Genomic DNA, 17,755 nt, shown 5'->3' with positions numbered 1-17,755 from the left:
TCTCTTTGTTGCAAAACTTTCTTGGTCTTTTTGTTTTTCCTAATCAATGTCTTCATCTCTTCAGAAGAAATGTAAGGGCAAAAGAAGTTACACATGGTGCCTCTGTGGTAACGTTTAATGTTTGCCTGCCTACTAGTAGCTTTTTGGCTGAAAGAGAAAAGAACTGAGCTGAAAGTTGATAGACTGGAATTTCCTTCTGTTTTAATTTATACGCCTCTCTACTAACTTTTAGATTTCTTTCCAGCAGGATGAGAGTAACAGGATTAAAAAAAAAAAAGGCAAAAAAAAACACACTTTGTTTATTAACCAAAAATGATGTAATTTTATAACACATACCTTTAGCAATAACTGGTATTTGGTTATTCTTTGAACAGGTTTCAGCAAGTATGAGTCCAAACTGAGCTTGTGGTCAAGTTTCCTTTGACATTCCTGTAATCAGTGTCAGATTTCATTGGTACACCAATCAATATTTTTTGTCACTTGTTCTTGAGATAAATTACTAATTTAAACATAAAACAAATACAGAAATATTTCAGAGATTCAAACAAGCACACCTGAAAGAATACAGAATCTGAAAACTGCCTCCACAAACTTTCAGATCGAGGTTTATTTTGACAGTATTTTTCATAAATCTGGAAGTCTTCCATCTGAAATTGGAGAGAAGAGCAAAATATTACTCAATTCTTATGATTTTAATAGATTAAGTTCATCAGAAGTTTTTCCACAGTCAATAAGACTAAAGAAAAAAAAAATGCAATTCCTTGAGGCATCCCTAGCAAAAGCAATTATTCAAAGTCACTAATTTTGTAACAGCTACACATTTTGTGCATGGAATATATGAATAAAATGTTCCTGTTCATTTTTATTTCAGTTTAATATTAGACACCTGATGAAGAAGCATGTTATATTTACAAATATATTTACACCAACATGAAAAATTTGGGATCCTTTAATTTAATTCAATTAATGCCAGAACATGAATTCCTCTGTGTAACTTAGTAAAAAAAATCTTTGTCCATCTTTACAAATTTTTATTTTGTGCTTTTCAATGGAAATTTTCCTAAGTCATTTATTTACTATTTTACCAAGTTTTTATCATCTATTTACTATTATTATTCACTATTTTACATCTATTTATTATTACTACGTCTATTATTATTTTATTATCTATTTACTCTTTTATAAAGTCATTTATTGCTCCCTTATCACTTCAACACTGTATTCAAGAGTTTGCTATTTTTTATTCATGGTTGCTTACACAGGTCTCATGGTGCTCTTGTATCTTCAAGAGACTTGCACACATGGGTGCAAGTCTCTATTATTTTTGATTATTCATTAAATTTTCACTTTCTGAAATTCATTTATTCATGAATGTTTCCACTTTCTCTAACAGAGATGTCCAACCCAAGAACTGTACAACCCCTTAGGTGACCTCAAATTAGATACTGTCTAGATGCTGAGCTTTTCTGTAGTTCTTTTCACTGTTGCATTGAAATATATATAAAATCTCAAATAACTCATGAATGGTTTTATATACTCTGAAGTCATCTGCAGGGCTTCACAATCACCTTCTTACAAATCTAGACATGGCCTCATAGTTCTAATTCTGCAGGAAACTCACCATCCTGTAGCTGTTTTTACACATTTGCCAACTTCAGATGAGTTAGTAACTGAACAGCATCACTTCAACATTTGTTGAAAGCAAAAGGAAGCGAGACTGCATTGAAAAGGTAACTTTAGATTTAATTGGAAGGCTAGGTAGGAAGCCAGCAAGCACCTCAGCCCTCCCATTTTAGGAAACACCATCCTCATGGCTGCTTCCAGTAAATGGTAGGGAGAGGGATGAATACTTCCAGTTTCAAAGCCTCAATAGTTAGCAGTAACAGATTAAGATTAGTTTCCATATACAGATTCCTATCTAGCCATTGGTATTCTACAGGCGAGACTCACTGTTTAATAAATCCCAGATTAAAAAGTTTAATTCTGTTATAGCTTTCCATTTTCACAGTAAAAAGTAAAAAAAAGAATGTACTCTGCTGAGTTGTATTCTTTTAAGAAAAGAGAAACAAACAAAATTCCAGTAAGGAAAGCTAATCAAGTACAACAATCAGTTACAGTGATGTGAAATGATCCAGTACATGACTCCTCTTCATGTTTTCCTAAATGCAACTTTAATAAAGCAATTTTCTTTCAACACTCTAGTAGCTCTTTCTGTCAAAATTAATGACTCTACACAGTGGAAAATATTCCCAACTCTCAAACCTGTTCAAGACAAAAAAAAAAAAAAAAAAAAAAAAGGGGGAACTGGTAGCAATTGCCACATGAAAATTACTTTCATCTGTAACAGCCTTAGAATAGCTTATGAATAAAATGCCAGCATGAGATGACACATACCTGATCCAGAAAGCAACGTCCTACCAGTTCTGGGTATTCTACATAATTTTCTAGTTCTCTCAAGAATATTCTACAAGGAAGAAGATTTTATTAGAGCACACCTTAAAGTTGTAGCAAACGATAACATTCTTGCAATTCGTTTTCTAAACTTAGGAAACAGAGCTGTAATTCTGTACTATGAAATTAACAAAGCTGTTCTAGATCAGGTTTTTACAGAGGGATAACAAAATGAAATGAACAAACATTCTGACCAATTTCTTTTAGCTTCCTGTTGCTGCAATAGAAAGGAAATCCAAGATTTTTTTTCAGGAAAAAAAGTTTGTTTCCCTGTCTTGTGTATTAAGCAGCAGGATTTGTACAGTTTAAAAGTCTTTGTTTTTTTTCCTTCTAAGTGCCACCAAACAACACAGAGCAAATAATAATAATAATAATAATAATAATAATAATAATAATAATAATAATAATAATAATAATAATAATAATAATAATGTGGCAAAACCTGAAGTTTAGTTTTTCCTGAATAAGAAACAACTATTTAATACACTTTATATCTCTTGAAAATACTTATTTTCTAACCATTACAATATTATCACATGAAGAAAAGTACCTTTCTAGCAGCAAGAAGGTCACTTGAGTATAACATTAAACAGCCTCAAGAAGATACAAAAGTATCAATTTGTGCTTTAGGGTAATAATTTACTTTCCATAGTAAGTTTCATAAAAACAAACAAACCAACAAAAAAAACCACCAAACTTTGTTTTAATTAGCTTGTAACCAGATCACAATACCTTTCCTCAAGATGACCACTGCCAAAATTTTATTTAAATGTTCTCAGAACACAGGTACAGTTTCACACAGCTTTACTCATCATTTGTAAACACTTTGCTTTTCTCCTCCAATGTAATATGAATTTTGACTTGATAGACAGCCAGGTTGGACTCGGTAAGCATCTTTTAGCAATTTAGGTCTGATTAAGAGTACAAGAAAACCATTCAAATGCTATTTTTATATCTGAATGCAAATCCTCACCTGTTGTGAAAGTGATAAATTTCTTCCATGTTCCCAAACAAAATATCCTTCTTGTTTTGGAGTTCTGGTGAAATGAGGTGAGCCATTAAGGGGTTGTCCATCTCTGCAGCATACCCCTGGAACAAAGAAGCGCATGATCATTTCCCACTGATCACCTCCTTTTACTTGTAGTACTTATCTCTCTTATAAGGCAATCTGCCTTTGCAGGCTGATAAACAGCAAAGAAAGTTCTATATTAATCATTAAATAAGTCTACAAATTCTGTTCTTCCCTCAATTTAGAAAAACATGCCAAAAGTCCTTAGAAAGATGCTTGAATAATTACTGGAATTCTTAGTTGAGCAAAGGTGAAACAATGTTTGCAAATGTTTCACCCACCAAAGGCTATGAATTCTCATACTCCTTAGAGGTCAGAGTTTGACTTTTGTGTTAGAATTTACACATTTGAGTTTAAAGCCACAATTCTAGTACACATGTAAATCTTCACGTTAGTGTTGGCTTTAATGATGAGGGAGTAGGATGGTGATGGAGTCATCATCCCTGGAGGTGCTTAAAGAAAGGCTGGATGAGGTACTTAGGGACATGGCTTAGTGGGTGATACTGCTGACTGGGGGAAGGTTGGACCAGATGACCTTGGAGGTCTTTTCCAACCTTAATGATTCTACGACTACAGTTACTTCTACAGATAACAGAAACCATTAAGCTACAAATTCTATTTCAAAGATACTTTCATTAGACTTGCCACCAGAGGCCATAACTTTAGATTATGGCATTTTCCATTTATCATATAAGGCCACATTCTCTGCATATGCATATTTGGCACAAATAGAGAAAAGAGGGCACACACGTGGCTTTAGCTCAAAAGTGCTCTTCTCTGGTACCCTGAGGACACTACTCTGTTATTAACAGATCTCACAGGGAAGACAGACAGAGACGGAAGGAAAAAGAAAAGAAAAAAGTGCAAGAATGCTTTAGTACCTGTGCTAGTAATACACAGCAAGTGTGATGGAATAGCTTAATTTAATGGCAAATAATGGTACCTGCCTTTCTTAGGCTCCTGTATGAATGAACTACCAGATGCCTTTTAGTCATCTTCTCAGAGACAAAGAAGCTAAAACAACATCCTTTGAATTTGTCAGTTTAATCGGGGGAATTGAACTAAACCATGTGGTTTACCGAAGAACAGATCATATGGATTGGAGAACACACATTTGGAATGATGCAAGATTTGGCTATTAATGCATTAAGCAGCTGCAGGAAGATGTTGTGACCTACTTTAGATTTGGATCAGATCTCTCTCTTTCCCCAAACCACACTGTCATGGATAAGGTGCTCACAGAAAAAAAAAAAAAATACATTAGCGACAGATTTCTAATAAAAAGGATAAGCAAAATTACACCTACAATCAAGACTCTCAATTTCAAAGTTATGTCCAAATGACAAAAAGTTATGTCCAAATGACAAAAAGAACAAGCTGGTAAAGTCAGCTAGCCTCAAGAATTCAGATGTTTGGATAAGCTAGTGATTAGATTTTTATTATTACTTTTTTAATAATTTGTTTAAAAAACTACCTTTCATTTTCCATTGGAATCCTTTGCAAAGAGAAAATACATCGCAAAGAAATGCAACATAAAAGGAGACACCATCTGTACAAAAGAGTACCAAGTTATTTTTACGGGAAAACTGGAAAGATGAGTACCATAGGAGAAACAAAGGAATTGGGGAAATTGTCATAACCATGGACTAATAATAAGAATTACTCAAAAGTTGGAAGACTGCCGTTGAACCATCAGCAAGGATCCGATCCAAAGTTACTGTTGGCAGTTCTGATCACCCAAGTTCAAGAGAGATGAATAACAAACCTCAAGGAGGTATTGAGAAATGAGCTTGGCATGGTCAGAGTGCTTGATAGTCTATTGTATTGGCAGAAAATGAAGAGCACTCGACCTAGCAATACAAAAGGTTGCACTATATGTAAAACAAGAGAAATACTAGAAGAACAGAAAGATTCTGTAACAGCCTCCATTATCAGAAGGAAGAACCAAAAAGCCTTCAACCATTTGAATCTTGATTTTAAGAACAAAATTATACTGATAGGATTGCATACAAACACAAGGAATAAAGCAATCCTTAAGGTCCACTCCAGACCTATATTGCTTTATTACCCCACATCAGACAGCTATCCTGTTGTTGACATGTCCCAGCATTTGGACAGAACCCAGAACAGCAACACTGTTGGAAGCTGAGCAGAAACTAGGCAAAGGTAAGGCCAGAGTTCCTGCAGTACTCTTATTTGAAGGTATCTACCCAGAAATTATCACTGCTACACAATTTAAGACAGCTCCTATTTAAGAGCCTAACACTTGCATGGATACCGAAAGTGCCCAACTGGCTCAATTTTGACACATTCTGACTGAAATAACTCACCCTCAAGTTATCTGAAGCTTTATCATCTCCTACAGTCAAACTGGGCTACAGCAAAATGATGCGTCCATGTATGAAGACTTGACAAATTTGAGGTACGGAACCCTGTACAATAACCCTATCTACAAGCAATACACAGTACTGTAATTATGCCTCGATAAGCATGGAGCAAAGGAAACACCTTTGTTTCCTTCACAATTTTGATTCAAGATGTTATTATTCCAAGGCACTCGTCTGCCATAGTTTTACCCAAGATAATTGGAAGATCACCTAAAGGTCTACAAAGAAGGATGTGATAAGTAGATTTGCTACTTTGATATAAAATTTTCTCAACACAAATTCACATTCCAGTGTGAATTTCTTCTTTCAATGCAAATTCACATTCCAGTATGACACTATCTTCCTGGAGCTGACCCAAGACTCTGGAATGAACTTCTGCAGGAATTAATGACCATTACAAATGTCACTGTGTTCTACCTAAATAATCAGGCACATCTTATTTTCTGCTGAATTTGTGTTTAGTAATATAAAATCCTAGTTGCATGAGTATTTCTAGGAAAAATATTGTACATTCCTGCCTCTGGAATATGAGACAGGAAAATATCAGACAGGAGAGATGTAACAACCACACTGCTTGATGAGACAAGAGGAGGCATTACAGTGATAAGCAAAGCATATTAACATCCATGAAATGAAACAGAACTAGATTCATATCAGCCACAGTGAAATTTAATCTTTACCTCAAGAACACAGAGAAGTTCGTCCACATATGCTCTTTCAGTTTCAATAAGTTCATTAATTACATGCCTGTAAACAAAGAACGGTAATTAAGGAAGGCCTATTCACTTATGCAAAATATTGAGGCAACATTAACTTTGTCTGTTTCTACTTTCCTTCAAACAATAAAAGAAACATTTCCAGTTCAAGTAAAATGTGATTTTCATAGACATTTCTGTCAACAGTTCATATGTCCTTATTGAGAAGCGTGCATTTTAAAAATGTTATAAAGTTGAAAATGTGTTTAAACAGGAAAAAAAGCCAAAAGCTAGCATTTTAAGTGTTGTAGGAGCTGAAGTGAAGCAGTGAACAGTTTTATCACTGTTTATCACAAAATCTGTTTATGCTGTATTTGCAAGAGTTAGAGCTGCAAAGGATTATCAAATACAGATTTCAAGTTACGCTGGTCATTTTAAAATTGAGGCTTTCCACTATACTTAGAAACATCTAATAAATGAGGCACAGTGCCTCATTTTAAAGTTTAATTTCCTTCATAGTCAAGCAAGCATACTTCTTTTTTCCCCAGCTTGTAATTCTGGATGATTTAGCATATGGTTACAACAGTGCAATGACACCAAGAGCATCCAGTTTTCAGGTAGAAATGCAAGTTCTGCTATACCACACACAGGTGGTATTAAGTTATTTTTGGAAATGTGTGCGATGCTGTTTAGTGTTTGTACAGGAAAGTGATTTTTCTTAAGATTTGTCAAAACAGGGACTAAAGAGAGTCAAATAGAAAACCCCAAAAGTCCTCTGAAGCATGGAGACCAAAATCTCTGATAGATTTACAGGAGGCTTATTCCTCAAAACTATGTCATCTTTGAAATGAAAACATGCAGTTATCTTGCCATAGCACTACCTTGCTGAAGCAAAACTAGACTCTGGTACTACATAAACTAGAAATAATTCTGCAGACAGACTGAAATACCTTCCTCTATGTACAGAACACAGCCAATGCATTTCAAAAAGCACTGAGACTTAATTCAGAGAAGCATACTTGTCTTATCAAATCTTTAGCCAAACTCAGACTTTACTGGAACCAAATCAGAGAAAGAACATTTGTTGTTTATCAAAATATACTTACTGCCGTAGCACAGCTAGGTTTTCTTCATCATCCATCGTGGATCCTCCTCTGCTTTGATGGAGTTCAGTCATTTCACTCTAAAGAAGGAAACAAACAAACAAAAAATAATCACAGCATCACAGATGGGGGTGAAAGCACTCCAAAATATGGAGCTTTGCACTTAGCTCTATTTGCATGCGTTTTCACAGGCAAGACTGTGCTCCATTAGAAATGAAGTTATTTTGCAGAAACTCAGCAAAAAGAAAAAGTCAACACGAAGGTCTTGAAGCACACATGAAGATTTAGATTCAGGGAGTTCACCATGAAAGGCCGGCTTAGAAAACATCATGGCTCAAGACCCCTCTCCAGCAAGGCAACATCAGAGCATCAGCATTAAATTTTGGAGGCAATGCTGGCCCCAGTCTGTTTTCCAAGCTAAAAATGAGGTCCTGTGCTAACTTTCTGGTTGGTAGAAAGTAACTCTTGTAATAGCTGAGCTAATCCCAGATCTTCTGAAATAAGGAGAGGTTCTGCTTTCAAGTACCCACCCCCCAAAACCAACCCTTTTCTCCAACTCTTGTCCCTACTGGCCACGCAGTCCTGCATTTCTCCTTGCATCGTCTCTTGACTCTTGCTGAACCTTTCCTGAGTTAATTCGACTCTCTAACATAGTGGGGAACTATTTGTTTCTGTTGCTGCCGTCAGGTTACTTTCCCTGCTGGAGGCGGGGCAGGAAGACCTTCCCCACTTGGGAATGGCAACCCCTTAGGTCAGGTGAAGCTATCTGTGAGCCAATGACAACTACCTCTTCACTTTCGTCAGTTTTAAGAGTAGCCAGTTACTACTGGCAAATAATAAATGTTTCCTGTTCATAGATTTTATATTTTGCTGCCCCTAACATTTTTCCTAATATAGGCAACTATTTACTTTACCTTCTCTCATACCCAGCCCAGTGACAAAGCAGCCTCTATTTAAACCAGAGTTACTTTGATAGGGGCAATACCATCACATTTGCAGTGGAATTGCCTCACTCTTCTTGAAGTTGTTGAATATTCTATTGCGTTATGACTTTCTCAAGCAGTATGCGCATGAAAAACACAGAGAAAAAAAAAATTACCTTTCCTCTTCTGTAGTTTACCTTCCGAAGCACACCGCTTTCTGAGTTGGATACATGTTCTCTTTGAAGACCTAAGCACGTAAACCAGAATCAAACAGCAGTTAGAACTTGAGCGGATCTGACACAGATGTTTGTGCAACCACAAATTACAGCTGTTAGTTTCTGAGCACAGTGAAAAAAAAATACTTAAAGGCTACTACAGTTACTTACCTGGAGAGGTACAAGGAGATTTTACAAAGGCTTCGGGTCTTGGTGCAACTGGCTGAACAGGACGTGTCTGCTTAGCTGCCAGTTTCTTAAGACTTACTTGTCTCTTTTGAAACATTTCTTCCATGCTTTCTTGCTTCTGGAAAACCTTTTGCACATGCTCCTACCATTGCCATAGGAAAAAAAAAAAAATCACTGTCAGAGACCTATCAACAAGCTAGACAGCTATTTATGGTACATTGATTTGAAATGGCTATTGCTTTTGTACTACATATAAAAATATTACCATACTCTTCACTCCTAACAAGGCATAATTTACAGTTATTTGGTACACTTAAAAACTGGAACATCGCAAAATATTTTCTCTGCTTGCTGTAGAGAAACCAATGGAATTCAGGTTTCAAATTTAAAAAAAAAAATCAGGGGAAAGTGTTCTTGAAAGCATCTAATGGTTCTGTTACAAGAAGGTATCAGCAAGAAAGAAAAGCTGCCCAGAGAGATTGTGGAGTCGTCGTCTTTGGAGATACTGAAAACCTGCCTGGATGTGATCCTGTGAAACATGCTTTAGGTGACCATGCTTGAGCAGAGGGCTTGGACTAGATGATCTCTGGTGGTCCCTTCCAACCCTGATCATTCTGTGATTCTATTTTCAAGTTCTGCTTTGTAACTGCTTTTTCCTATGAGTTGTGCAAGGATCAGGGACAGTCATGTTTTAACTACATAAAGAAGATATCTCAAAGAGATAAGATACATAAAGAAGATATCATTTGGGAGGTTTTTTTTTTTTTTAATAAAAAAATAAAAAATCCTACTGTCTGAAAATTTGAATTTTTTATTAATAGGCTCTGGAGCCCTTGATGCCTATCCAAACATAAGACATGACTACCACCTTGAGTAAGGAAATGCGCCAGCTTTCTAGTTCCCAGCTGTAAGTACTTGCTCTGATGATTAGCACGAAGTCATCTAGTAGGGTTAGCTTTATTGATGGCTCTTTAAGAAAGCAATTCTAAAATTAACAAATGAATGCATACACATACATAAATATATTCTGGTACCTTTAGGTCCTCATTGAGGATTTGTGCATACTCTCTGTAAATTTTATTCAACTCCTTGATTTTATTGCCTGCGCCAGTGTCCAGGAATTTCTCAATCTCTTGTAACGCTGATTCTGCACCATCCTGAGACTGACACTTATCTACAGGCTGTGAAGCCAGCAGATAAATTCCTTCATCGCACCATTTCATAGACTAGAAACAGAGAAGAGAAAAGGCTCAGAATGTATTGATGTCAGCATCAAACACTAAGAGCTCTAAAACATTTCACACCTCTACTTATGATGTATTCAGCTATTTAAGGATAAAATTTTCAGTATACCCATATATTTTTTAGTCTCCTGTTATGACAATGGGTGGGCAGAGGTTTTTGCAAACAAGACAGGAAACAAAACCATTCCACGGAAAAATTACCTTTTCTAATAAGCTATGCAGTTCTAGAGATTTGTTAAGAAGATTCCTCCTTCGTTCCATTTCAGTAGTGAAGGCATCACAGAGATGATGAAGTTCACTGCATTTTGGAATAATGGAGTCCACAGCATAGTGATTGCTTTGAATGAAAGTGTCACCTTCTGAAGCTAGCATTCTGGCTTTTGCTATGGTTTCCTAAGAAAGAAAGCATTGATTTCAGTATATATTTCCTTGGATCAACATCAATTAAAAAAATTAGAAGTTATACCATTTATTTTTTATGCAGTCAAACCCACATTTATACAGAACACATTTTAAATTAATAGCTGCCTGACTTCATAAATCAAAGTGATTTTCTGTCTTTCCAAATGCCTAAGAACTTTTATGCTTCCTGCTTCATTGTATCAGAGCACTTCAGAAACATGATTTAGTATAACCATATAGCCCCAGTGAGAAGAAATCCAAATCATAGTATGTTAATAATGTCTCCTTTTTACATTTTTCAGAGCATATTTTTGTCAATCTTGTTTTAGTATATCATACACTCAATACACAGCCTTCCCATTTTTGAGTTTTAATGAAATAAGTGGTTTTATTAGGAGTGGAAGTGTCCCCTTGATCATAAAGTGCAGAACTTGGCTATGTAGACATTTTATGCAATTTTTCCATGAAACAATCATACCGACTCTATGATTAGTCACTTCACTCTTCAGTAAGAGTTGCCTGAGAACTGGGCCATTCCAATGGTTGAAAGCATTGCTCCAAATTCCTTCTGCACATTACTTTAGACACTAATTCTGTCCTGCTGTTAGCTTAAGCTCTGGTCATATGATATTTTCAGTAACTAAATGACAATCCTCTACACACACACAGAGTCATACTAGAAATATGGAGAAGTGCAGTTCTTACACATGATTTTTCTTCAAAGTTGACAAGATCTTTCAAAATGTGCTCCGCATGTGAACAGCTGTTTCCCACATCTGTGAAAGCAGACAGTCTCTCGGACACAACATCCAAAGCTGCTTTAACCTGAAATGACATACATGTAAGTATCAATGAAGATGATTCCACCTCTCCAGAGACATATCAGTTAAATAGCTGATAGCCACTATTTGCAATCAGGTGACTCGCATTATGGGGTTACTGGAGCACAAACACAAATTAGGTTTTTGTCAATCTACTTTTATCCTCAACTTAAAATGAAAACAAATACAGAGAAAAGGCAGTGAAGTAATCTTGTTTCCTGGTAGTAGCGAAAAAAAAAAAATAATTCAGGAAGAATAATGCTCAGAAACATTTATCATCTTGCTTTGAATAGACAAAAATAGTGCAGAGACATTAATGTAAAGAGCAAAGGGTGAGGTCCTCACCATACCAATTGTTTGAGAGAAAGATATATATGCACACACTTGGGATAGGGTTTCTGAATGTTGATCCTGTGGATACACAGTGGGCATATTCTGAGTTCAACACCAGAGTAAAGTGACTGTAGGTGCCATTAAACACGAGTTAAACTAACATGAGATCAGAAGCTGGCTGTAAAAATTTTAGTTCAGTCTCCACCCAGCTTCTAACATTGTGGTTGCAACTTCCCACCCACAGTGTTGGAGACTGTTTTCTAAAATTTCAGCCAGAAGGTTTAGGTAAGTCTTGGTTCCATAAAAGGACCTATTGGCAAGATGAAAGCATCGCAGACAGCATATTATGCTTCTGTGGTGGAGAATGGATTTCAAAGGAGTTTTTGAATGCTTATACACTGCTGGGCTTGTGGAAAAAAAAATAACACTGCAGAAGAGAAGCTATTATGTCTCTATAGGCAAGTATTCAAGGTAGTAAAGATAGCAGAATGTCAAGTAAGGACATGTACAAGAAAAAAAGTTGGAGAAAGTTTTCAAGCACACACACACGAGCTGCAAAAACAAGAAGGGGAAGTATTTGCTTCTGAATCACTCCTATATTACCAAATATTGACTGCCACCAAGAATTTCTCACCTCTCTAAAATTCTGTTCAAAATTCCGAAGGCACAGACACTGCTCAAGTTTTTGCTGGTGCTTAATCCAAAACTCATCAAAGGCAGTCTCCGTTTCATGTAACTGAGCCAAAAGCCTTAAAAAAAAAAAAAAAAAAAAAAAAAACACACAAACAAAACAAACCTGTAAGAATGATGGTTACAACCTTCAAGGGACAATACAATCTTCCACATTAAACAAAAAGTCTCCTCAAAGCAATACTTTCCAGAAAAAATAAACTAGATACAGGAAACTTTTTTTGAGCATTGCACAGAATTGTTTTCTAGAATAACATTGATGTAAAACTGAAGTCCAACACAAACATTAAGTACTGAAAAACTGGCAAGTGCTCATCTGAAGGTAGCTGCTGCATATACTGCTTCTCAGCTCTGACCTGGGGACACAGTGCAAGCAAACATAAATAAAACCTACAAATACACATGGGCCAGGACTCCAAGGAACCAAAACTTTGAGCTATAATGAAGATTTTTGCCAAAATTTTGTATTGCTGTGACCAGCCAGCTGCCCTCACATTTCATTCCTTGGAGCAAGGCTCATAAAAAAAACTGAAGGCCATTGCTTCTCTTCTGAGCAGAGATACTACTTCAATATCATAGACAGTTGTACATCAGTACTGCAATGAAAATAACCTTCATTCAGGTTGAAGAACCTTAAGGAGTTTGACCAGTCTTCTAATTGTGCATTTGACACTGTGGTATGCTACAGATTTATCTCCTTGGTGTACTTTGCTCTATTGAGGCTACATCCAGGGAAGGCTGTAGGTCAGAATTTTAATAAACTTTATTCTTTAACAGCACAGAAACAAACCCTGGATTTAAAAGTTAAACTCATTAGAAAATAGTCAGACATAAACAGTTTGTTCCAACTTCTGTCAGTTATTGTATTAAGTAGGAACATTTTGGATAAATTAGCAACCCCCACCCCAACCCTGATTATCCTTCAGATAGCTAATAGCTACAATGACCCGAAAAAGTGACTTCTGCCAAGCTTTGTCCATTGGAATTGACACTTACTTGGAAAGAAAAGTCAGTCCAAGTGTAACAGAACATAGAATGACAGACAAAAAAAGAATGCAAAATGCTGCCTTGGGGAAATGAGCTATGTTTTTATAACTTCGTTTAAATTTACATCTGTGCTATGATGATGATATAATGTCTTCAAAACTGGCAGTAAGTTAAGGGGGAGTGGGAGAAACAAAGGAAAATAACAGCTATTACTTATATACCCAAAGGAAGCATATAGGAAGTTTGTGCATAGATACTTCAAAAGCAGAGCACTCCCTAATAGCCCTTTAAAGACTACTAACTACATTGATAAGATATTAACAATCTTAAAAGCTCCTTAAGGAAGGTTCGAAGAAAAAGAAGCCTTCCAATTCAATTCAAAAGGAATTAATGAAAGTGGACAAATCTACTGAAAAGATTGGGTGTATATTATTCTGTCTTCTCCTACTTTCCCTACAACAGCAAAATTTCCTTGGATTGCACTTCAGTCTTTGAAACAAAGCACCAATATTCTTTAAACTAAGGAAAACATGCTCGACTATATAGTCCAAGCCTGACAAAAAGGAACGCCCTCCCCCCACCCTCCCCAACCAACAAACAAAAAACAACAATAAAACCCCACAAAATCAAACACTGCTCTGTTGTGCATACTGAACCCCAAAACATGTTGCCCATTTCCTTACCTTCAGGTTGACCCAGTAATGGGCATCGGGGGATTACTTTGCTAAAGACAGATCTGATAACAGAACAGTTGCTTCTGAAAGTACCTTTTATCTATTCACACTGCAATGTTTGTTTACTACCTGAGCATGCAGATAGAATTAATAGAGGCAGTTAAGGGTCAAAACCCCATAAAAGCAGCTTGTTCGGTGTACCACTCCTCTCACCTTTCTACTGTAGTTTGATTGTCTAGCTGGTCTTGATTCAGTTTGTATTCAGGGTTCTCAGTAACTGGTTTTGTAATACTTCCAAGGACATCATCTCCCTGTTCTACTGCTAACCTTATATCCTCCTAAAAAAATAAAACAAGAACAAATAAATAAACAACAACAACAAAAAAAAACATACTGAAGAATTCTGTAATCACTGGCTTTTTGGTATTTTGTATAAAGAAGATCCCACAAGGCAACAAAATGGCAAAAATACTTTGTTTTAATCGCAATAGAGCAAGCATCATTTGATTAAAAGCAGCGTTTGACAATGAATAAAGACACTAGATGTTAAATGTCAGCTTTCTGTATGCTTGTGGGTCTTCAGACAATATTACACCGAGCTGAATTTTCTTGACACACAACATTCTCATGTCTCCTTATGCTACAAATATCTCACAAACTTTAGATGTGTAGTTTTGAAACCCCCGAACAGTTTTAATTTAAGATTATTTCAAAGAATATTTGTCCATTCTTCAAAAGGTTCTGTGCATTCAAATGCAATAAAATTTATTCTTGCAAAGAAAACTACAAATTAAACTCGCCTCTACATACATAATGATTTATATGTAGAAACAAATTCCTATGCATTTGTGCATAAGTACAAATAGCCACAAGAACTGTCCTTTCTGAAAGTAACAAGAAGATTCTTAACTTCAAACCAAGAAAAACAATTTCAGTAAGATTTCAGTGTTTGACATAATTATTGTCAATTAACTTCAAATACCCTCCAGGTTTTCTATTAACATTGTTAGCCATATATTAAATCACAATTTAACTAGAACACAGCATCTTAACAAGATTTACATACCTTCATTTTGTCCTTCTTTTCTGTGTGTGTTGCAAGAAGGGAGCTGGTTGATTGCACATCGTTTGGTAGTTCTGTTTCAGCCAGCTCAGTCCCAAAGGACTGAAGAATCTGAGCTGTTTGCTTAACCTTTTGGGCGAAACCTTCTATAGCCTTTTGGAATAAAAACCATTAAAAGATGTTTCATGCTCATCCCATGCACATGTACAAACAGACACATACATACAATTTGTAAAACAAACCCGAGCAGATGAATTACAAGACTGAAAAATGGTCTAAGCATAATTTTGTAAGCAACAGATACCGTCACCATTAATTCCTTAATTGTATGTTTTCCTAGGCTTGTATCAGGTATATCTTCCTCATATTTTTATAATCTCGAGTTATTTTACAACTTGAGCTTTTTCTTTCTTGTAGCAAAAACAACAAACCTCAACACAACAATATACTGTAGTTCCTTCACTTCGAGCAGTCAGAAAACCACTCCCAAATTATTACTCATATTATTTCCCTAAGATGACTAAGTACCATTGGGAACATCTCAGAGCAAGTCAACTTGCATCACTTGGAATATGTCTTATAAATGACAGGGTATGAAACAGAAGGGCTGATTAAACTGAAAAGTTAAAACAACAACTAAGACTTACAGTGCGACGGGATAGCCATCTGTTATGGCAGTAATCCAGGGTGCCACCAAGATCTTCTGTTAATTGTGTTTTATCAATGTAACCCTGCAGTTCTGATACTGAGCCCAGCATTATGATCTGCAGCAGCAAATTAAAAAGCAAACACCATCAGTGGTCACAAGCCCCTAACCAAGGATTCTAAACTATCCTTCAGCCTTTAATACAGAAATTTCAGTTTCATACCGAAGCAAGTGATGGAACTCTTTCCCTTTGGTATAAGAAGCAAGCAAACAAAAGATCTTAACACTTGTTTCAGCTGAAGATGATGTACATAACTGCAAATAAGCATGAGCACCAGGCTTAACAGCACATATTTTAAAAAAAAAAAAAAAAAAAGAATTATATAACATTGATGACTCCAGATTATCATTACTATTTTTGAATCTTGGTAAACTGTATATGGCTATTTTCTAAGAGCAACAGCATCTCATTCATTTCTTGTTCATTTTCCTTGCTCTCCTGGGTCTGTGGGAGAAAACAGTAGTATCTTAGCGGATTTGGCATATAAGGACTGGTTCTAAAACAATAAATAAGAACCGTGGGGGAGTTATCTTGACTAGCTCTAACCCTGGCAATTTATATCTGATAACAGCCTCCCCACTTACTTGAATATCCTTAGTTTATATATTTTCAAAGTTTAAAATGTAAACAGCATTGGCTAGAGTAAGTACTTTAACAGATCCCTGACAGTAAAGTGGAAATAGAGGATTACTTACAGGTACTTTCATTTTAAACTCATCTTTGTGGAACTTGAAAGCAATGTCTGAGAGAGCTCGATGAAAAAATCCTGTTGGGCGCAGAACGAGGACTAGTTGCAAGTTCCCTGGGAAAGATGCCTGCAAAACAAATTTAATCTGTTATTTTCTGGTGTCTCAGCTCAGAAAATATTTTTGAACAAGGAGAAGCCTCTGTTGAACCACAAACTAACTGTATCAAAGAGTTCCATAATGGGGTGACCAATTATAAACCTAACAAGGCTCGCATAGAGAGCTTCATTCAAAGAGACATTTATGCATCTTTGGGAACAGGAATCTATTCTTCTGGAATCAAATTTTTCTGAGCTGGCTCATATCGCTCTCCAGTTAAGATTACATCATAGACAAGGAGGCTAATGAACAGAGATGGCTTAGTACTTTTTCAGCAGTACTTTCATGGTTACCTTATCTCTTCTTTAATAGAGGGTGCCAAGAGAAACCTCTATTATCTGAATACATAAAAACAAATTTGTTTGTGCATATACTGTCTTGCTAGTTGCCCACACAAACTATTGCCACCAAGACTGAATTTCTCAGGCAGTAGCACAGAAGTAGTAAGCTTGAATTTTGCAGACAAAAACCCACAAAAATCCTCATCTGTTCTTTCCTCATCATCTTACAGCTTGTAGCCTAATGGATCTTCCCCAGTTCTAGAAATGATACAGAGAACACAGAAGAGAGGAGAAAGAAAGCAAAGAAACTGCATTAAATTACCAAAAATTAACCTCTGCTGTGGCAGAAATTCACATACATAGCACTTAGCCATTCTTGAAATGACACGAGTCTTCTCCCCTATGCAACACTGAAAACTGTCGTATTTCTAGCAAACACACACACACACCAAAAAAAAAAGTCAAAAAAAGACTGCCAAACAAAAACAAACTTACAAACATACATTGACTCAAGAAGCTGCAATGCTATGGTCCATTTTGTGCCTAGTGAAATCATTAGCAGCTGGATGGCTATAGACTGGTTTAATGCACATTTTTCAGGCTTCCAAGTTTTTAGCATTGGAAATTATAAACTTTTAAAGAGGAAAATAGTTAAAAACTTTTCTGAAAGATTTCA

The 17,755-nt window shown here is 36.1% G+C and overlaps 1 protein-coding gene across 11 annotated transcripts in view; it reads right to left on the bottom strand.

The window, feature by feature from the left end:
• The window catches only part of MCF2L (MCF.2 cell line derived transforming sequence like), a 155,027-nt gene that overhangs the window by 14,856 nt on the left and 122,416 nt on the right, over positions 1–17,755 (bottom strand). For 9 of the 11 annotated variants that reach the window (XM_082763788.1, XM_082763786.1, XM_082763790.1 and 6 more), the window contains 16 exons: positions 16,649–16,768; positions 15,894–16,010; positions 15,250–15,399; positions 14,397–14,521; positions 12,467–12,581; positions 11,384–11,503; positions 10,478–10,669; positions 10,067–10,258; positions 9,015–9,174; positions 8,805–8,875; positions 7,709–7,785; positions 6,588–6,654; positions 3,425–3,540; positions 2,395–2,464; positions 555–647; positions 337–429 (listed from right to left, as the gene is read on the bottom strand). In XM_082763788.1, coding sequence (XP_082619914.1) covers positions 337–429; positions 555–647; positions 2,395–2,464; positions 3,425–3,540; positions 6,588–6,654; positions 7,709–7,785; positions 8,805–8,875; positions 9,015–9,174; positions 10,067–10,258; positions 10,478–10,669; positions 11,384–11,503; positions 12,467–12,581; positions 14,397–14,521; positions 15,250–15,399; positions 15,894–16,010; positions 16,649–16,768 — 1,878 coding nt within the window. Of the gene's footprint in view, positions 1–336; positions 430–554; positions 648–2,394; positions 2,465–3,424; positions 3,541–6,587; positions 6,655–7,708; positions 7,786–8,804; positions 8,876–9,014; positions 9,175–10,066; positions 10,259–10,477; positions 10,670–11,383; positions 11,504–12,466; positions 12,582–14,396; positions 14,522–15,249; positions 15,400–15,893; positions 16,011–16,115; positions 16,208–16,648; positions 16,769–17,755 lie in introns of those variants that run through there. The other 2 variants (XM_082763787.1, XM_082763791.1) reach the window with 2 other exon arrangements.

Source organism: Aythya marila, assembly GCF_965140915.1.
Source record: "Aythya marila genome assembly, chromosome: 1".
Taxonomy (NCBI): domain Eukaryota; kingdom Metazoa; phylum Chordata; class Aves; order Anseriformes; family Anatidae; genus Aythya; species Aythya marila.
The sequence above is the reverse complement of the archived record's forward strand: the minus strand, read 5'-3'. Positions and strand labels throughout refer to the sequence as shown.